We start from the raw sequence: 22,985 nt of genomic DNA, 5'->3' as shown, positions 1-22,985 counted from the left end.
ACACAGTGCTACACCCTGGAAGAGCCTGAAATGGCTCGACTCCCAGTTTGTATTAGCACTTGACGTTCGATCAGCTGCGTGCAGGGGGGAGTGGGCTGCAGTGCTGACGACATCATTCCAATAGCTAATGCCTGGCCCATCTCATTTCTATGAGATGATCTATAGACCTTACGCGACCGAATTACACATACATAAGACGTACACATACATAATACGTACACATACATAATACGTACACATAGATACGTGGTCGAGAGGCCAAGTAGGCTTGAACTTGGCTTGGCTTGGCTACCTATAAACGGAGCTCGAGCTTCGACAACCGACTCTAGCAGAATTGTGTTTACTGAACTCCTAAAGGCAGCACGGAAAACCTGCTCTCAGATACCCCTCCCCCCACTGGTCCACAAATGAGATTGGATAGTGCTCTGAGCATGCTATAAGCATGAAAGTAACGCTATATAAATGCTATAATATATATACATACATACTTACATACAGATACTTACAATACATACATACATAAATACAAAAGTGAATTGATGTTAAATCATAAACTTTCACTGCTAGATGAGTTTATAAATTTGAGCTTTGTCATATGTGGGTACGACCGCCCATATGGGCCTCCAATGACTTTTTTTTACAAACTCCTTTAGACTTTTTATTTATTATTTAGATCAGAAGATAAATTTGTTAAAGTTAAACATAAAAACTTAAATTGTTTCTTAGTTTCTATAAAAAGTAGAATTTCACAAATGACGAATAGTTTAAGTCGTAAAAACAACAACAACAACAAAAAATCAACAAATAGTAACGTCTTAGTGTTGCGGGGACCCAGTAAAATACAAAGAACAAAGATTGGCAAGTGGCTTTTTTTTCTCTTGAAATGTTATGTCAACGAGAACCGATAATCCTTCTTGAAAGCCCTAGTGACCCAAGGAGTGACTTGAAAGGCATCTGTTCATCTGCTTTGTGATTACAGATTTGCCAGAACAGAATGGCTCTATGCAACCTGTCAATACCGAGTTACTCAATCCCCAGCCCTTTCTTGACTGTAATTCCCCCCCCCCCCCACCCCCAATTTTTCCTTTGCAAAATGTGATACTTTTTTGCTTCATTTCCATTTCTCCACCCCCCCCCCCCTCACTCCTTACACAGCCAACAGCGTAGACATCCTTACAACGATCTGATCAGGTCAGACTGACATGTCCAACTTACGTCCTGCTATCTCTTCACATGATTTATTCAGCACAACTTTGGCTAAATCGGAAGGTCGGCTCAACCTGTCTATCAGTAGGTCCGCTATGTCAGGCACTGTGAGAGAGTTTAGGTCCCTTGCTTCGACATACTTATCATCTGTTGAAAAATTGCAAAAAAATAACAATTAAAGATTAGTGAAAAGATAATGATTTGTTTCATGGCCTTCATCACCGCATTTCCCGAAGATTGAGACACTGCAATAATTATTTTGAAAAACACAACTATTCATCTCTGTAACGGGACTGTTATGGTGCCAAATTTTAGTGGTGGAGGTTCTAGGTAGGATTGTTTGGAGAGTCTCCATATAAGAGTGGGGCCCTGAGTGGCAACACAGTCTTACGTAAATTCCGGACTACGACTGAAATTGCTTTATAATCTATTTTAAAATTACTGAAGTATATTACTGATACAACATCTTAGCTTAGCCTTGGATTCTTGAACAAATGCTCTGATATACAAAGATGTACTTAAGAACATTGAATATTTTATAGCAGGACCATAGTCGTAATACAAAGTAATCCAACAAAATACTTCCAATAAAAATAATAATTCCACATTTGTTTTAAATTTACACAATGAAAAACAAGCCCTACTTTTTCTCCGATGTTCCTTTATCAACTCCCGCGATTAAAGATAACATCTCGAAATATCCAGACTCGTGTTAATGTGAATTCTAATTTTAGCTTCCATTGGATTTTACGAGCAATATTTAAACTTATTACAAACTGAATGTGATCTCTAGAAGAAAGTTGTATTAAAACAACGTTTTTTTTTTTATATTAGAACTCATTGTTCTATCATGATAATAACTAGATCAATCAACGAATAACGAAAGCAAATGATATTTTTCTTCTATGATATAAACAAATCTCTAGACTCCTTTAACAATGACTAGCTTCTATTAAAATCAATGGTATCTTCAATATCTATTCTAATATGACTCATATCGTCTGTCAATCTCTGTTGTGAGAACCCTTGCGATTTGAAATTGTAATTACGTAATAATTAATGATTTGTTGAAGTAGGAGATGCTTAGCTTACTTTTTCAGTGCGAATTATTTTGATCGAAAAAAAATGAGTTTTCCGGGATGAACACAAATTTTCAAGGGTTAGGGGGGTAGAGTTACTAAAAGTAACAATTTTTTTTTATTTTATTAAATAATTTAGCATATTTGATTTTATTGTAAAGGAAAATGATTGGTCTACAGACTTGTAATAAATAAATTTAATTATTCAAGAATATTTTTCTTTGATTAATTTAAAACTGAGCACGGTAAAAGGAAATATATAAAAAATTTGTTTGAAATCGATATACTGAAAAATTTAACCTTTTAATTAAATATATGATCCATAAATATTGAATAATCACAATACTAAACACATTTAATCACTTCAAATTTCATAAAAGATAACCAAATGCTCTAAGAAAGTGTACTATTAATATTTTTCGGGTCCCGGGAAATAAACTAAAAAAGAGGAACCATTAACACAAAGTTGTCTTTAAATAAAAAACAACATGTTAATAGTGCATTGATTTTACTATCAAAACAAAGAACAATCACTCCCACATCCCAAAAATAAAAAGAGAGAAATAGGAGAGTTAAACTTATAAAAATAGTGAAATAAATATTATAAGCCAAGTTACTCTATGAGAGTAACGACGCACTGAAAGCTATAAAACTTATAATGGATACATTTTTAACAACTGCTTATATAAAATGGATTCAGTAAATATATATATTAAATAAACTTTCTTCTAAAGATCAGATAGATTGAAGCATTACTATAGTGAGTTATAGGAATAAAATTAAATCATTTAGTATCCCGTACTGCCCTCAGTGAATATGTAAATATAACATACCCTACAAATGTCAGACAACTATAAAAATACAATCTGCATTAAGAGGGAACAAAACAAACATTTGAAAACATTACAAATAATCGTATTGTTTAAAATAATGTCTGTGAAGTAGACACTTCAACAAGTGACTGTGTAAAGTGAGCCGTGTGCAAACCGGAGCTGATGAGAAGAAATAATTGTCTTCATTTGATTGGCTAGGTCAGCGTTTATACGAGGTGATTATGTTGGTTTATCGTCTGCTTGAACACCCACTACCTAGTACGATCTAGAATCTAGACGTACGTAATATGTGAACAAATAAACATAAATATACAAAAACATCGCAACCTAATTTAACCCAGATTGGTATCTTGTATTACCCCCAACGTATTACATTGAAAAAGTGTACAACCACAACCGTATCGCTGTGCTGATCAGAAAATTTAAACTGTTTCATGCTTAATACTTGCTCACGTATTCATCATATACCAAATAGAAAATGATAGCTTATATTTTAAGCATTTAGACATCCTTTAAAAAATGTGATGTGATGTAAAGAGAACCTTCAATTATCTAAAAACATTTTATTAGACTAATTTGCAATTGGCAACATGAATTTAAACAAAAAAATACCACCAATGACCATATTGCCAACAATCTCATATTACCCCACTTACCATTGTTATGATCATGAGCCAATGTAAAGTTCCCCTTTCAGACCTAGTGATGATGTAAAAGTCATCTGTTTCTATGGTCCACGGTTGACAAGGGTGTCATGTGGCTAGCACAACGACCAACCACCTTTACTTTTCCCAAATATTGTCAGGTGCCCATTAGAGCTGGGTGGACTCAGAGGCGCCCTAAAGAAATTAGCACTATGGTTTCACCATCTAAATTTTCTATCTTTCCTAACATCCATCCAACTTGAGGCTTGGTGAGGCTTGGTGTTGTTTTACAGAGTGTTTTAAACACAAATTCTTCTTTGGAGCTCTTCTTTTCTTGCAAAGATCAGATTTAAGAGATGCTCAAGAGATTTCAAGATTGTGTCACGAAGAAATTCAGACCTTCTTCAAGCAGTTCATCTTCAAAGCTTGTAGTTTTCAACTGTACCAAGACTCTCAGGCTTATAAAATTGTGAGTACGACGCATTGAAAGATTCAAACAAGAAACGCTCAGTTTAGAATTCGAATGCTTAACGGCATTGACTGACAAAACAAAAGATAAACTTTCACGAAGAGTATTTCCTATAAACTATGTATTTGTAAGGCGTCATCACTGAGTCTATAAAGGAATCAAATGAATTCTCTGTCTGTGTGGTAAGCACTTTGGACTGTCGTCATGATAATCCCGAGTTCTATCCCCGCCCTCCACATTACAGAGATGTAATCATTTACATTTAAGAACGAATGTCTAAGACCTTTAGGACAAAAACAAAAACAAAACAAGAAAAATAAAATAAAAAAAAAAACAAAAAACAATTGATCAAACTCTCGTAACGAAAGTAAAACTTAATTCAAAGCTTTCGTACATAGAAACCTTTATAACGACCACATGCATGTACTGAATATATCAAAATTGCTATAATGCCTTTATTTTATTTAAAGAAACTTACTTGGTGATGAAGAATAAAAACCTGTCACTTGTGAATGTTGGAAATAATAGAAAACTGAGGCGCCTATGACACATCCTACAACTAAAAAAGCAATTCTACCTGTGTCAGAGCGAACAAAAAAAAAATTACAAATGTAATAAAAAAAAATTATCATTGAAATTCTCTAATTTAAAAGCATTTATTGTTTTTTTTAGTGGGAGAGAACTAGACAAAAGCCCAAAGCCCAAGATATCAAAAAGCGAAGTGGAGCTGGATAGGACACACTCAGGCATGTCATTAAATTTGTAATAGATCTAGACCAACAACAATAAATCTGCAATTAAATATATTTTTACTAATTGTTTTTGTTTAGCGCTTTTTCATGCTTTTATCTTTCTCACTACGCTCTGATCTATGATTCCTGTCACTTATCTGAACTAGTTGGGGGACTATGGGATGGGAGAGAAGGCAAGGGATATCTGGCTTCATGTGATCATAATTAGTTTGTAAACACATTTGCAAGACGAACAAAATAAAGAGGAGAGACGACCAGAATTTGAATTTGTGGCTGACGCCTCCTCTGGCCGACGTGCTTACTACTCTGCTAGTGAGATACTTATGATTCAAGAAGATTGTATTATTATATTTTGTTAGTTTCAATTTAGAGCAGCAACCTATCAAAGGGGCCGATTTCAGCTTATACAACCACTTCAGTCAAGTACAATTTCTTTCCTTTGTTCGAGATACCAAACAAAATAATTAATTATTTATAGTTAATGAGCTAATTGTTTTTTTTTAGATATTGATTCTTGTGTTGTTAGGTAAAATAAATACAATTGTGCAAAATTTCAGCTTGATCCGAGATTGGGTGTCAGAGAGAAATAACGTGTACAAAATTTTTACTAGACATACAGACAGAGTGAGTTGGTATAAGCTTTGGAAAAAGTATTACTGACCCATTTTCCATTGTCAAACCCAGTTTTTGGTCTTACTATTTTTCATTGTCTTCTTCTGTAAGGCTGTCTGGTAACCAAAGACTTTCCCACGCATACCCCTCATCAAGACTATACAAGCGATTTTTTTTTTCATTATCAAATATATTATGGTGTCTGTCTGAAAAAGAGCAATAGATCGACAGACATAATGCATCGTGCATATCGGTTGTCTATTGACGGTCTCCACACTATTGTCTACGAGATGATCAATCACTTGCCTAGGCTACAGGTGTTCAGGTGTTAACGAGAACAGCATTTTTAATACGATTCTTGAATCCGTCTAAAGCCTATTTCAACATTTGCATTTCTACCTCATGCCTTTTCGCTTGGAAGTTGTGTTAATGTTAAACTGATAACTTATCCTTTCAATATTTTTGCTTAAATCAATGAAATAGTGTTTTCAAGTCCATTTGCAAAACTCTCCAAATGCTGCGTTATTTCAGAATTTCAGAATATCAGCTTAAATTTTAACCCTAACCCTTAGCAGTCGATGAAAAAAAGGGGCGTATCGGAGAAAATTTTAATATTCGTATCTCTTTCCTGATCTTTGTATTATTTATTCGTAAAATGTAATATAACACCTATTATAATATTGATATGATTTTCTCTCTTCGGCAGCTACAGGAGAAGAGCAGAGAACAAAAGCAGCCCCTCTTCATAGCATTTATTGATTTGACCAAGGCCTTTGACCTTGTTAGCAGAAGCGGTCTGTTTGCTGTACTAGAGAGAATCGGCTGCCCAAATAAGTTAAGAAAACTAGTGTCAGCTTTTCACGAAAATATGCAGGGCACCGTTCAGTTTGAAAGTTCTTCCTCCAGGCCATTCTCCATTAAGAGCGGTGTCAAACAAGGATGTGTACTGGCCCCTACACTATTTGGCATCTTCTTCTCAGTCGTACTATCCAGTGCTTTTAAATCCCTGGAAGACGGAATATACATCCATAGCAGATCCGATGGAAGGCTCTTTAACCTGGCACGTCTTAAAGCCAAAACGAAAAGGCGTCGTATCTTGATAAGGGAGCTGCTGTTTGCCGATGACGCGGCACTCGTATCTCACTCACAAGGAGGTCTACAGAAGCTAGTGAACGCCTTAGCAGCTGCTTGTCAAGAGTTTAGCCTTACTATAAGTCTCTCCAAGACCGAAATCCTGGCACAAGACGTCGCAGAAATACCTATAATACAAATTGGGAACCACACCCTTTCAGTGGTGCAGGAATTTACCTACTTGGGTTCAACAATTGTCAGTAACCTAGACTTAGACATCGAGCTGACAAAAAGGATAGGAAAAGCTACCACAGCATTGGCAAAACTCTCCAAGCGCGTCTGGGAAAATGGTAAATTGACCACAGCGACCAAAATCCTAGTCTACAACTCCTGTGTTGTGAGCACTCTCCTTTATGGCAGTGAGAGCTGGTCAACATACATGTACCAAGAGCACAGATTGAATAGTTTCCACTTGCGCTGCCTGAGACGCATAATGGGCATCTCTTGGAGGGACCATGTCTCCAATCAGGAAGTTTTAAGATTGGCCAATATGAACAGCATGTATGCTCTCCTGACACAAAGAAGATTACGCTGGCTCGGACATGTCACCCGCATGCCAGATGGCAGAATCCCGAAAGATATCTTATATGCTGAGCTTGTGGAAGGAGTCAGACCCAAGGGCCGCCCAAACTAACATATAGAGATGTCTGCAAGCGAGACATGAGAGCCTCAGGCATCAGCGAAAGTATGTGGGAAAACATAGCCAAAGACCGGAGTGCATGGAGACAGACTGTGCGTGCTGGGACAACCCTTGCTGAGAACAAAAGAATTGAAGCGGCTTTAATCAAGAGGGATAAAAAGAAAGCTGCCCTGTCTGCTAGCCCTAAATTAGAGGCATACACATGTACAAATTGTGGCAAAGTCTGCCGTTCTAGAATTGGCTTGATTAGCCACACCAGATTCTGCCCCGTCTCAAGATTAAGCCAAAACCAGTGACTCATTTGGGCGCATCCATTGCCTTTCGAGACAAAAGGAGACATATATATAATATTGTTGAAAAATATAAATAAAATAATAGAAAATTATTTAAACTTTATTTGAATTTATTAACTCAACATAATTAATGGGTACTTTAAAAAAAAATGAGCATACCCCCCCCCCCTTCAACCATTTCCCTTCAACCATTTCCCTTCAACCATTTCCCTTCAACCATTTCCCGTACATGTGGAACCAAACACTGGACTGTCGGAACACGACAAAAGATTTGTCGACCATCTCTCCCCATTCCGCTTTCCATTCTTTTGCTTGACTAGAATGTTCCTTTGGTCCAATCTCATTTGTGGACCAGTGAGGGGGGGGGGGGAAGGGGATATCTAGGAGTTGGTTTTCCGTGCTGCCTTTAGGCGCTCAGTAAACACAACTCTGCCGGGTGTCGAACCTCGAGCCACCTTCTAGGTAGCCAAGCCAAGCCAAGCGCACTTGGCCTCTCGACCACGCTTCCCACTACTTTCTTTGATGTTGTCTTCCCATCGCTCTTCTTCTTCTCCTGCTGCTATTCCCTGCAAGATGGTCTTTGCGAGCTCTGATGACCTCGTGTCTTCCCATCGCTCTTCTTCTTCTCCTGCTGCTATTCCCTGCAAGATGGTCTTTGCGAGCTCTGATGACCTCGTGATATGCTCATATAGTTTTAGTTTGCGTTTTAGACATTGGTCAGCAGGTTTTAGTGTGGCACAATATCTATATGACCTGTTTCGAATGTAATCATTTTGTGACGCGGTCTTTGTAGCTGATTTTTAGGATCCGTGTAAAGCTCCTTCACTCCATGTCACTTCTCTAAGTTTTCAGTTTGCATCCAAGATTCAATTATCCACTTATTAAATTTTATCCGTTATTTTGCTTGCTAAGAACTCAGTTTAGCCAGTATTATGTGCTTGCTCAGAGCTCAGTTTAGCCAGTATTATGTGCTTGCTAAGAACTCAGTTTAGCCAGTATTATGTGCTTGCTAAAGGCTCAGTTTAGCCAGTATTATGTGCTTGCTAAAGACTCAGTTTAGCCAGTATTATGTTGTGCTTGCAAAATACTCAGTTTAGCCAGTATTATGTGCTTGCTAAAGGCTCAGTTTAGCCAGTATTATGTGCTTGCTAAAGACTCAGTTTAGCCAGTATTATGTGCTTGCTAAAAACTCAGTTTAGCCAGTATTATAGTGGCTGCAAGGTGCAGTTACTACTTTTAAACCGGTATTATGCTGGCTACGGTATTCAGTCGGTATTATGCTAACTACCAAGTCCAGTTATTGCATTTTATTTGGTATCATGGTGGCTTTTAAGTCCAGTTACTACTTTTCAGCCGGTATTATGTTAACTACTAAGTCCAATTATTGCAGTTTGTGCGGTATTATAGTGGCTTCCAAGTCCTTTTACTACGGTTTAACCAGTATAATGCGGGCTAAAAAGTCCAGTAATATAGTTTGGCCGCAATTGTCACTAGTATTATGTTTAGCGACAATTTAAAATTATCCCGGAAGGAAATTGAAGGGTGAAATTATCTCCCCATTATATTGCAAGGCTAGCTGCTACGCTATTTATTTCGTAGTATGTGTAGTGAGAGGAGGGGGAAGTATGATCTCATTTAGTACAAAAGTAATTACGACTAGACTAATAACTGTAGTTATAATCTGTATATATATAACTAGTCGACCCACGGCGTAGCATACGCCGTTATTTTGCAGAGCCGGCCTAAGGCCAATGCAACCTATGCGACCGCAGTGGGCCCCGCACTTTCAAATGACCCGCGCTAATTCTAAGTTAAATTATTAAATTAAACCATTTTAAAACTTATTAACAGATTTCCCACAGCCTCTTGATTTACCAGGAGCTCCTGGAAATCTCCTGAAATTGCAAAATATACGAAAAAGTCCTGGAAATCTCCGGAAATTATTAAAATTTTTGAAAACTAAAAAAAAAAATTTTGACAAGATCTTGCCTCTGCAACACAATTCACAAGATAAATAGTGGATTGACCTGGATTTTCTCTATTCTATATTACTTATGAAGCATTGTAGAGTCCAACCAATGATGGTGCCCCAAAAGTCGCCATAAGCTACACAACCACCCAATTTTGAAATAATATTTCATCACTAACGATGTGACTGATACTTTTTTAACAATTTAATTTCAGTTTTGATAAATTTTTAAACATCATAAGGCTTTTTCTTTAGGTTTTTTTTTTTTTTTGAGACACAAAAAAAGCTATGCAGTTTTCTAAGTGGCCGATAAACCATAATCTGCTTTGCTAGTTTTTTAGCGGCCCCCGAAAGGGGAAAAGACTCTATTAGTTTTGTTTGGCCTGTCTGTCCAACCGTCCCATTTAGATCTCAGAAACTAGAAGAGAAAATGAAAGTCGGACATCATGATATTTTGGATCATTCAAAGTTCTGATGCAACAGTTATTTTTTTTTTCTTTTCAGAAAGTGATCCATCTAATTTTTAAAATTATATATGCAAGCAGATTTTTCAAAAAATTACATCACTTTTCAGTGAATAAACTTCAGGGGAAGTAACTTTTTTTAAAAAAGACCATGGACTTCTTCATTAATAAATCAAGCTTCATTCTTAGATTCACGCATTGGTACAAAACATTTGCATCTAAGGTCACAATGGTAAAAGTGTCAATGGATCATTATAAAATATTTTTTCCATTTATTAACTAACTCATTGAATAGAATACTAATTCAAATGTTATTTTTTAAAAAGAATTTTGATACGAACTTTGTTTTAGTTATAAATTAAAAAAAAACAACTACTTTTACAGCGCGCAGTTTTGACATATCCTCATTATTGGGGTCTACACTTGACAGTGACAGTCTAAATAAGACTAAATAGAGCCCAGATCTACATAATTATAATACGATTTCTGTCTAGATATAGTAGATTCTGTATCAAGATTCTATATCTAGTTCTAGATCTAGACCAGGGGCGGACTGGCTATATGGGCAAACGGGCAAATGCCCGGTGGGCCGGTACCAAATGGGCCGGTCTGGTCGCGACCAAATAAAATTAAATTCAAAAGTGACAGCAGCAAGACACAAAGGCCCAAACACGTTTTCTTGTTTTTTTTTGTTTTTTTTTGCAAATTATTATTACAATTAATTTTGTTTGAAATTCTACAAGAATGTAATTTTAAGAATTACACTATACACTGTACGTAGGCCTATTATCATTTCTAAAACGTTAGACCGTACTTTCTGCTATGCACTAGCGGCATGCCTTCAACACTACTTTGATGTCTTCGAGACTGTGTTTGGCCTGATCATTTTGCTGGTCGGCACGGGCCTTTGATGGCACTCCTATTTTGGTTTTGCTCCTTCCCTCACCCGTTTTTTAATGGTTCCATTGAAAGTTAACGAAAAGAGGGATGGGAGAGGTTGAGCTAGAAAACATTGATATAACGCGGCAAAAGGGGAGACAATTAGCTCTTTAACAAAACTTAATAGAAGTTAACAAACACATACACACAGCTGCGAAATCACAAACCACCCAATTTATTCATAGCTCAATATGGGTATAAAGTTCTACTTTCTGCGATTTGAAAAGAAAAAGTAAGTTTCTTGTTGTTTATTTGTAATAGCATATATCTAAAAATACTACACTTAAGACTTACAAAAAAAAAACCAAATTATTTAATTAAAACATAAATCTAGATCTAAATCAATTTTATACCATTATGATTAATGGCAAACTTATGCTTAGTATGAAGTCATTAATAATGAAAATTATTACAATAATTAAAATAATTTATATAGCGCTGTCACATCCGATATTTAATGAAAAGAGATTTAGAATCATTTATTTTTTAAAATAATATATTCATATACAAATCGCTATTTTGAGAATGTACTCGGAGGAAGCAAGAGTTTTTCACATTTAGAAGTACATCTCTAACCATTCTACTTTCTCTTATCTTTTAAAGGAATCTATCTATCTATCTATCTATCTATCTATCTATCTATCTATCTATCTATCTATCTATCTATCTATATATATATATATATATATATATATATATATATATATATATATATATATAGTTCGTCCATCGTAGTTCGATTATGACCACTTTGTCATCCAGGGGGCTGAGGGCTTTGCACTGGGGTTTTATGTCTCCTCGTGTGGCTGGTGAGACCTATGTGAGCCCGGAATTTTCGGCCGCACACTAGGCAGGTTATTACAGCTGGAGCTAGTGTCATTGGCCTTGCTTTTCTTCTCTGGCGTTTTTCTTCTACCAGCAATGTTCTCTTTTCCTCAGCAACCTGTGCGCCAGTTCTCACAGCGCGACGCCATGATGCTCTGTCATGTGCCTCTGTCTCCCAGGTGGCTGTGTCTATGCTGAACGCCTTCAGAGATTCTTTGAGGGTGTCCCTGAAGCGCTTTCTTTGACCACCTTGCGAGCGCTTTCCTTCGCTTAGTTGGCCATACAAGAGTCGTTTAGAGATGCGGTGGTCTTTCATTCTGCATACGTGTCCTACCCATCGCAGCTGGAACTGCATCAGGATTGTGTGGATGCTTTGCAGACCCGCCCTTTGAAGTACTTCAGTATCTGGTATTTTGTCTTGCCATTTGACATTCAGTATTTTAACAGACATGTCATGTGGAAGTGGTTCAGTTTCTTTGCATGTTAACTGTACACTATCCATGTTTCTGAGGCATAGAGCAATGTAGGGAGAATGACGGCTCGTTAGACCCCTAGTTTTGTATTTGTGGTGATACCACTTTAAATGAATGGGTTGCCTGAGTCAGCCAGGAAAACCAATGATTTAGCATATTTTAAGTCACAGATCAACATGCATGATTAGATTGACACGAGAAATGCGTAGGACGTAATTATTTTATTTTTTTGAAGAAACATCTGTAATCTATAAGTAATACCAAAAAGTTTGAAACTCATTAAGACTGCTATTGTAGTGTTTATATTTTTCAGACTACATACATGTATAAATAGAATACATTATATAAGCCTACGAAAGCATACATTCAGTTTCCGATGCGTTATAAAACTTTATATATTTTGAATAAAACTAGGCTTACAACTAAGATAAAACACATGGGCGTAGACGAGAGGGGAGGAGTTCAAACCATCACTGGCCTCAAATCTCATTGTCTGAAAGGGAAACTTTACTAACTTCCTCAGTGCAGTCAACTTAAGCAAACTAGTCACCAAATTTCATGAGCGTAGCCAAAAAGGGTTTTGTGGTTTCCCTTCCCCCCTCCAATACAAAACTAAAGCATTTTACCCTTTTCTACCAGTCGCTGGACTCCAGTGAATAGAAGATTAAGTTTTTGATTTTTTAAGCGGAAGAGTAGCAGGCTATTTGCACTGTAGATACCTCGAAATATGCATTTTTTAAAGCTTAAAATAACGGAAATAATGCTTGGATCCGGGGCTTCGCTTACAGCGCTCCCCCAGACTCCCTAGCTGTCCCTTGGCGGTGTGTACTGCCTTTCACTAATTATAGGAAGAGAGTATTCTAGGGTAGAAAAAAACGTTTAAAAGAATAAAAGATAAGAATGTAATGAAGATTAATTACATATACACACACTAATACATATGTATATAAAAATTGCGGAAATATATGACATGCCATTTGTGGGCCGGTTTATATGGTAATGCCCGGGCCGATTTTGACACCCAGTCCGCCCCTGATCTAGACTTAGAGATAGACTTAGATCTAGATCTAGACTTAGATCTAGGTAAAGACTTAGATCTAACTATAGATCTATATATAGAGACTTAGATCTATTTCTAGATCTAACTAGATCTATGTCTAGTTGGTATGTCAAATGACAATGGAGATATAATTTTTATTTGAGGGGGAAAGTCTTGTTGTCATTTGTACACAATTGTAGCTTAAAGTAGGTCAAGAATTAATTTTTTTCGTGTTGCCAATTTATCTCATTTGGTAGGAGAATAATTCTATTTTAGTTTCTCTTTATTACAATGTAACATGTTATTAATTTTGAGTGTATGGATAAGGCTAATAATTATTATTTTAAAAAAATATAAGTGTACGCTAAATGAATATATCGAGATGCTGTGGATGAGGGGTAAAGTACTTTGAACTGGAAGTCCCGTGTTCGAATCCTGGTGAAGACTCTAAGTAGACCACTTAGAGGGCCGATTTTGAGTTTGTGTTTCCACACAATCTGTCTTTGTAACCTTTTTTGTTTAAATTATTCTCTTTGAATGTTAGCTTGAGCATTTTTTAAATTAACATTTACACTATGTTGTAGATAAAATAAAAACCTATCTATAAAGCGTATTACTAAGTTTGTTTATCGAATCGTAACACGTTTACGCGCGCAAGATCTAAGGCAAACGAGCTCCGATTACAGCAACAGAGTAAGAATCTAAACACAGAAAACGGGGATTCCCATAACTCAATTTCTAACGTTGTTTCTGTTCATAAATTAGAAGCCAGCTAACTCTAATTTGTCTATATTTAGTTTGCCAGCTTTAATGTTGAAGAAATTTTTTTTTTGTTTTGTTTCAGTGCACCTTTAGTTTCTTTTTTTCATCTCAACGTCCCCCTTTATGCCCAGCGCCCCCTTACCGCCCCATGTTGTGCACAGCGCCCCCATACCGCCCCTTTGGCTTCCAGCGCCCCTGTTGAAGGCCACTGCTCTAAAGCATGACGTTTTAATAACTTTATTGTATCTAAAAATAGCTGTTTTAAAACTCTTCCCACTAGAGTTAACCTTTAACTAATAGTTAACCTTTAACCTCTAGAAAACACTGAACCACTTCTCTTTCCTTAATGTTAGTAGTACAAGAACAATGTCAAAACATACTTTCAACGAAAACGACAATGCAATTCTAAGGGAAAGACCTCCTAGAATCGGTCTATTGGAAATAGACAAAGTTAATATAGGCTATGTATAAAGATCGACAAGAATCAGTGGTTTAATGTATTAAATTTGTAATAGATCTTAGACCAGTGGTCTTCTTACCGCCCCCTTTTTGTATTTTTTTTTCAAGCTTTAAATTAGCCAAAGTAAGGCGAAGGTTTTTCTAGTGGCTACATCCAATCTATTTCTTTGCTTACTTGTTAAGTTAGTTACGCACTAAATCCAGTTTAACCATGCATGTTGAAGGAAAAGCTAAAAATAATTTCATTTTCGACCAGTTTTAGATTTTTATAGGAACATTAAGTGCGACCATATCTCCGAGGTGTCTCCTATGTTAACATTCTTTTTACCAAAGACGTAAATGTGTAAATCTACTAACGAAATTCTCTAAGAGGCTGTTAAAAAGTATCTGCGTTGCCGTATTTTCTAAGAGGCTGCTAAACCGTATTCTGCGTGGCTGTATTTTTTTTATCTAAATAACGTTAGAATAGTAAAAAGTTTTTAATTGTTCATGAACATTCTGAAGTTAAATTTTTTGGATATTGCTATATGTTCGTGAAGCCGACTTGGTTTCATAACCTCATTTAAAAATGTTGTCATTCGAAGTAAAACAAGACAATCTCATAAAATTTTGTCAGAGGAGGATATCTGCATATTAACTAGTTTTCATTGTTTAAAAAAAAGGTTAAATTATTACATTTGAATTTTAGCTATAGCGTTTTCTTAAATTACCATTTACGTATTATGTATATTAACATGTGTAGATAAAATAAACTATAGCTAAAAAAATTTATCATCTAGTTTGTTTATCAAATCATAAACATTTACAAACGCAAGAACCAAAGTCAATAGATACTCCCAAACATCATAGTAACTATTTAAACATATAAAAATGGTATTCCCGAACTCAATTTTCTAACGTTGTTTCCGTTCTTAAATTGGAAGCAAGCTAACTCTAATTAGTCTATATTTAGTTCGCCACAGTTAATTTTGAAGAATTTTTTGTTGTTGTTGTTTAGTTTCAGTGCAAATCTACTTTCTTCTTTCAGCTCTACTTCCTCCTTTAATGCCCAAGCCCCTCTAACGCTCCCCCCCCTATTTAGCTCAACTCCCCCTACCTCCTCTTTGGCTCCTAGCGCCCCCCCCCCCCCCAGTTTCACGAGATCGCCTTCCGGGGGGCGTCCCCGTTAAAGACCACTCACCTAGACTAACACTAATAAATCTTTGTAATTAGAAATCTTATCTTATCTTATATAATACAGACGTTACTTCAAAAAAGAAGATGATTACATCCTACGCGTCATGCATTTAGTCATGCATATTAACCAATGACTTAAATTCTGCCAAGTCACTGGTTTTCCTGGCTAGCTCAGGCAACCCATTCCATGCTCTAATAGCACTAGGGAAGAAGGAGTATTTGTACAAATTTGTCCTAGCATATGGGACGAGGAATGTGCCTTTATCTTTGTGTCTTTCAGAGTATTTTATTAAATTTTGTTTTTGTATTTGAAGATTATGGTTCAGTGTTTTATGTATTATTGCTACTTTACTTTTGAGCCTTCTGTCCTGAAGGCTTTCTAAATTTAGTGATTTTACTAAAGGTGTTACTCTAGTCAAATGTGAATATTCGTTTGTTATGAATCGCACTGCTCTATTTTGTGTCTGTTCTAGTTTCTTAATGTTTTCTTGAGTTGAGGGGTCCCAAACAGAGGATGCATATTCTATTATTGGCCTAACCAAGGTTAAATAACATTTTAGTTTTATGTTCTTATTTGATTTATAGAAATTTCTTTTAATAAATCCTAGTGCTTTGTTTGATTTTTTTGTAGTTTCATCAATATGTGGATTCCATGACAGTTTTTCATTTATTATAACACCTAGGTATTTTGCGTTTTTAGTCTGTGTTACTGGTTTGCCATGAATAAGATAAGTGGAATTAATTTGTTTTAGTTTTTTTGTTACTCTTAACAACTGACATTTTTCTGGGTGGAAATATTTGTACAAGCTTATATCTGCTCTGTCTGTGTCACAACTACTTATTTAGTTGTATAGTAAATATGTTATCCATCTAATAGCGCCGCTTTCATCAATAGGCGATGACGTCATTTTTTTTCTGTGTAGTTCTCTCCCCTTGTCGCTTTGACGTAAATTTTCTTATGACGTTACATTTTTCATCTTGGTCGTTTGGTATATTCCCTCCATCTTGCGCTGTAGAGCCAAGCTGTATCTTTGGAGTTCTTGAATTCTCCATGTGTCTTCGGTAGTGGATAGCCTTAGCGTTGGCCCTGGTATATATTCTTGAAGGATTATTTTATCCCTGTTTAGGGTGAGTTTTATTTCATATTGTAAAGCTATTTTAATATGGATTCAGTCGAATTCGTATTTTGTAATTAGATTAAAAGATTAGAGGATTATAAGAATCTGTTATTTGTCTTTCTATAGGGTCTTAGGTTTCAGGACTCAGGTTTCAGGACTGAGGTTTCAAGTCTCAGGTTTCAGGACTCAGGTTTCAGGTTTTGAGTCTCAGGTTTCGTTTCAAGTTCCAGATTTCAGACTCCAGATTTCAAGTTTGTACATTCAGTCTTGGTGTTACATTGTGATGTTGTGAGTTTTGATGCTACCCTGAACTTTGGTTATCTTCATTGTTGGTGAACATTCGTCTTGGCTAGAAGATACTTGTGTTACCATGAACATTTGTCTATGAAGTGAACAGATTGTTGTGGACAATTTTAATGAACCTCATAATTTAATATATATATATCTTAAGAGTGCTAAATCAGAAGTTTAGTTTATGTAGATATACATCCCTACAAATCAATGCTGAAAGATTATTTAAAATCGATCGTGTGACATATTGTAAATATCAGGTAGATGCCATGCCATGCCATGCCATGCCGTAATGTGTAATATATCTCTTTATCAATAACAGGCTATTAGTTTGTAACCAGTTTGTTATTAAGTTAAGAGCAATGCCTTGTCGTGCGGTTAGCGTGCTGAACTGATTATCTCAACGGTCCCGGGTTATGTGTCTGTTTGTTTTACATGTTTCGGATGTTCCTTCAGAGTTGAAGACAGTTTACTTCCTAGTCCAAACCTCCCGCAGGAGGGGGATGGGAGCAGGCAGGGTTTAACCAGGGACCATCGATAAATCCGAACTACAGTCTAGCGCGCAAACATCCCAAGCAAAGTTCATACCCTGCTCGCTGCCATCCTCCGTCCTCCAGCGAGAAGTGAATTATTTTCAATATAGAAGGAACAACGACAAAAGAATCATTGAAACATTATTACTTTTGACCATCTTAATCACATCTTGACTATTCCTTGCGAATAGCGGATCCGACAGGGATCCGACTCCGACGGGGACCGCCACTGAGTATATTGAAATTCTAGATCTTGATCTAGTGTATATAATTCTTAACTAGACTTACAAATTCTAGATCTAGAATCTACAATGATTTCAATTAGAATATGAAACTAGATTTATTGTAGAAAAAATATAGATCTAGTGTTAAAAATCTAATTTAGTGGAAAAAAATCTAGTTCTAGTGGAAAACATCTAGATTAGAAAAACGCTAACGAGGGTACATACATATAGAGGAAATTAAGTTCTTATAGTATTTCATTTAAAGATGTGTGACCTCTATCGCTCTATATATATATCAGGATAAAATCCACATTTTTTTTGCGTTTTGTCTGTCAGTTTGTCTGTCCGTCATGTTTATATCGAAAAAAGAAGACTAAAAGCTATTGCAATTGAGAGAGAGAGAGAGAGAGAGAGAGAAAGAATCTCAGATAAATCAAATACCATTAATTAAATTTTTGGGATGATCTAGTATATAAATTATATCCATCATAGCCTTGTAGAGAGATTTTCATACCATACTTTGGTGTTAGGAAGTTGTTTTCCTTAAAAATCCGGAACTTACTATTAGGATAAAATTAGATTTTTGTAACGTTTAAGCAAGAAAAAATTAATTGTAGTTGTCACGTTCCTAGTGACACCTTATTGTTTACAAAATGAGGACATTGTACCTATCTCTAATCAGGTCAGCGTACCCACGCTTAAATGCCAGAAAGACGCCGATTAAAACTTAGTTCAAGGCTACAGCAGGGAAACATAATTAACGTAGGTTAAATTAAAAAAAAAAAATTAAGAGGAAAATTAGATGGAAAAGGGTCAAGGAGTCAAGGATGGGTATTGAGATGTCACGGTTCTTTATTCTAAAGAAAGATATAAAAGGAGGAGTGTTAGCTTGAGACGGCAGAGAGAGCTAGAAAGCTAGACTTAGAAGTCGCTAGTTTTAAACTAAATATTCAATCATTTTATTTATCATTTTCACTGAATCCTGTATCTGTTATATATATATTTGTACATACATTTATTGTTTCAAGTTCAAGTTTACATTAATTAAAACTCAAGACAATCCTTTCAGCACTTTGTTACTTCATTGATTATTAAAGTGTTTGAACTATAACCAAGGCACCTCCGAATCCGCATATGTCACAAGTTTATATCATCAAGATCATCAAATCAAACAAACATAATAAACACGTGACCGTAGTGTAAGATAGAAGTACGATTTTTATAAATAAGGAGATTATTTGTTTCATTTGTTAGAAGAGTGATTTCAAACAGTGATTTGGCGTTAGTAGATTTTTCTAATAAAATTCGGACAAATTTTGGCGACGATTTGTAAGATTATTAATGTTATGTGAATCGTTTTTTTTTTTTAAACTTAATCCGGAACATTCTTTACCGATTGAAAAACTTTTGCTATGTTACAGCAAGAAAATTAAATGTAAAATAATTCTAACAAACCTACTAGCTGCTTTTACCCTTACGGGGGCCACTAAAAAGTGATTTTCAATAATCGTTTCTAGTAAATTACTTTCTTATTTTAAAATCCTGAACAACCTATTGTCGATACTTTTGAAAAAAAAAGTAATTTGACATACATGTTTTTTAAGTTGAAAATACGGAACGATTTGATATCGAGAATTAAACTATAGTGACGTATTTTCGAAGAATATAAGTGTAATGTAAGTCAATGGTGCGATTTCAAACAATCATTTGACATAATTTATTTTTTATGTAACAATTTCAGGAACAACTTTATATTTAATGAAATATAAGTTAGTATAGAGATTTTCATTTAGCATTTATAAGCTATTTACATTAAAAAACCGGAACAACACATCAAAAGTGTTTTGCAACGTTTAAGCACGGAAATTAAATATAATATAAATTAGAAGAGCAAACAGACATTCGTTGACATTGATTTGTTTTTACAAATCCATCCGGAACAATCTATTATAGATACTTAAAACTATAGAGATGTTTTGGAAGGAACATTAAAGGTTAAATCAGATTTTAAATTCCTTTAAGTGTTTTTTTGTTATCTAAACGTGACGGACAGACCGACCAACAGACAAAACGTACAAAAATAATCCTGATGGGGCGCTAAACAAAAAATCAAATCTGCTTGATTAAAAAATTTTAATTGGTGTTATTTTTTTTATCTAACCGTGACGGACAGACCAACCAACAGACAAAGCGCACAAAAATAAGCTTCTTTCATTCTGATGGGGGCACTAAACAAAAAATAAATAAAATCTGATTTTTAAAACACATTTATGAAATTGGTTTAGCACCATGTCATGGCCGGGCTTTACGCTACTACACGAAAGTCGCTGCATAAGAGGTCCATTTTAAAAAAAATGTGCGTGATATTTACATACAAAGTGCATTCTTAGCCTTTATAAACAAACATAAATGTTTTCTTTTAATTTTAGCAGCTAATTGACCAGTAAAAACACCTTTAACTATTATTTAAATTTGCTGTAAACATTTCTAGTACATTTTATAAATATATTTGACTTAGTGATACTGAAAATACATAATAGGCTGTCCTCCTTTGTTAGCGTATTGTAACATTGCCTCCCTTACATTTACGTAATTGTTTTAGAATTGGTGTATTTTTATGAAAAAATCGCTTGCATAATTAATTTTATAAATTAAACGGTTTGCTTTTAGAAAACCAAAAGTAGCCGTTGCACCTAAACTTTTCAAGCCGCATTTAATGGTGAAATAATATTTTTCATATCTCTTCTAGTTTTCGCGATCTGAGTGTTACAGACAAACAGTCGGACAGACGGACATTTTGCACAAACATAATAGCGGCTTTTTCCCCTTACGGGGGCCGCTAATAAACAAAAAAAAATATATATATTATGTTTAGATGATTTGAATACGAATGGCAAGATTATTGTCATGCAATTCCAAGTCTACGCTCTTAATTTTGGAGAGCTTGTACTTAGGCCTATTTACAAAACCTATATCAACTAACTCTGTCTGTCTGTGTGTCTGTCTGTATGTCTGGCCAAAAATTTTGTCCACGTTATTCCCACGACATCCAATCTCGGATCAAGCTGAAAATTCGCACATTTATTTCTTTTACTGACAACACAAGAATCAAAAAGAAAAAATTAACCAATTAGTTAAATAACTATTGGTAATAAATTACTTTGTTTGGTATTTCAAACAAGGGAAAGAAATAATATTTGACTGAAGTAGTGGTATAAGATGAATTAGTCCCCTTTATGATAGACTGCCGTCTTAGGCTTAGTGAACACAAACATGAAATAGAAACAATAGAAAAGTACATAATCTTCCATGTTCATAGACTCTTCGCTAGCAGAATGATTACCGCGTTGGCTTGAGAAGTCCGAGAAAGTTTTAGCCCATAAGTTCGAATACAGGTCTTTCCAATTTTTTTTTATAAAAAAAAATACATTTAACAAATTGAACTACATGACTGATCCAAACTAATTGATACGCATTAATATAAGCTTTGTTTTTTTTTTAAAGTATTTATTTAAATTTTGATTGTTGTATAATACATTTCTCTATTTATTTATTTAGTTGTATTTCCAAGCTATCACACAGAAGATGGGAATCAAGTTTCTCAAGTGTCTGTTTTGTGTTAACGTGAAATCAAAACAATTTTAACTACTTTTAATTTTAATTAACTAAGTAACAGACTTTTAAGTTTTATTTTAAAGTTTGTGATTAGAAACTGTCGTAAAGACTAACTTTTACCTCTGGACAATGTACTGATCATGATTAACTCCTTCGAAACAAGTTTCTGGCTGGTTATATTTTAATTTTTGTTTTCAATCCTTTATGAAACGTCATCAGCAAAAAAAAAAAAAACACACGCAAACTACGTCTACATCTCTCACTTCCAGCCAAGAAGTAAGTTGATACACATAGCACATCGATCTAGGATGTCGCTAACACATAGGATATCTCTAGCACTGTGCATGGAGTCCGGTGTGTTATTCTCTGCTTCCATTAAGTCCAACATAGACGGTCAACTTTTATGTGTTCACGTTACCAAGATATTTTCCTTGGTCATTTATGTAATAATCAAAAGTACTGAGTGTGGTAACGACCTAACCTATTGACCTCATCTAACTTTATATTTCAAAATGTATTTCTCATATTGAAATCAATCTTAGTTATTCTCTTACGAAAAATAAAACTACACACACAGTAACCATAAACGATAGCAGTAAGCGAACAGTCAAAAATCAAGAGAGGCACGCGAAAAGCGCGAGCAAACAAGGGAGAGAGAGAGAGAGAGAGGGGTAGAGGAGAGAGGCACTTGAAGTAAAACACACTCTGTCCGACAAAGCGTTTAAAATTAAAAATTCAAAGTTCAGTGTGTATAAAACCCATAGTGGGCATGTACCTATTGAAAAAATAATTAGTGATAATTAAATCTTAAATACGGTGAATAGCATCCTGAATCTTTAACAATATGGAATTCATTTAATCAGGTACAATAATTTAAAAAAAGAAGAGATTAGTACTTCATGTGTGATTTTGTTTTGTATATAATTAGCTTCCCCTGATAGAGGTTAGGCGGAGTTTGTTTTGTTTTGTTTCTTTTTCTTGGTCTGTTATCCGTGTATCTAGTTCAGTTTTAAGAAACTGGAAAAGATTTTTGAAAATCCATTAAATGATATTTTAAATCCTGCTAAGTTCTGTTGCAATGGTTACTTTCTTTTTTTTTTAAGCGAACAGTTTAATTTTTTTTGGAACTTAATATACGAGCAGTTTTATAATTTTTTTTGGAACTTAATATACGAGCAGTTTTTAATTTTTTTTGGAACTTAATATACGAGCAGTTTTTAATTTTTTTTTATATTTTATACTACTTTTTAAATGAAAAACTTCTTTGGATTCGAATTCCACTCTCTTGACATCTGCTCAGCATTGAAGCAGTGCCAGTGACTTGACATACGTTTTGCTATTTTGGGGGGAAACGCTCGAGGAGTCTTAGAAATAATGTCGAGTTTCTAATGCTCCAAAAGGCAGGAAATCAATTGGCACCTGGAAGGGGGCGGGGGGGG

General features: G+C 35.2%; 1 protein-coding gene across 1 annotated transcript in view; it reads right to left on the bottom strand.

Moving 5' to 3' along the window:
• Positions 1–22,162, bottom strand: part of LOC106056781 (uncharacterized) — a 34,965-nt gene extending 12,803 nt beyond the window's left edge. The window contains exons 1-3 of the mRNA XM_056037345.1: positions 21,667–22,162; positions 4,710–4,808; positions 1,216–1,353 (exon numbers count right to left, since the gene is read on the bottom strand). Of these exons, the coding sequence (XP_055893320.1) occupies positions 1,216–1,353; positions 4,710–4,808; positions 21,667–21,688 (259 nt within the window). The 5' untranslated portion in view covers positions 21,689–22,162. The remainder of the gene's footprint in view (positions 1–1,215; positions 1,354–4,709; positions 4,809–21,666) is intronic.
• Between the last annotated feature and the right edge of the window lie 823 nt (positions 22,163–22,985).

The sequence above is a fragment of the Biomphalaria glabrata genome, chromosome 8 (assembly GCF_947242115.1).
Source record: "Biomphalaria glabrata chromosome 8, xgBioGlab47.1, whole genome shotgun sequence".
Taxonomy (NCBI): Eukaryota; Metazoa; Mollusca; class Gastropoda; family Planorbidae; genus Biomphalaria; species Biomphalaria glabrata.
Note: the sequence above shows the minus strand (reverse complement) of the source record. Positions and strands in the feature narration are given on the sequence as shown.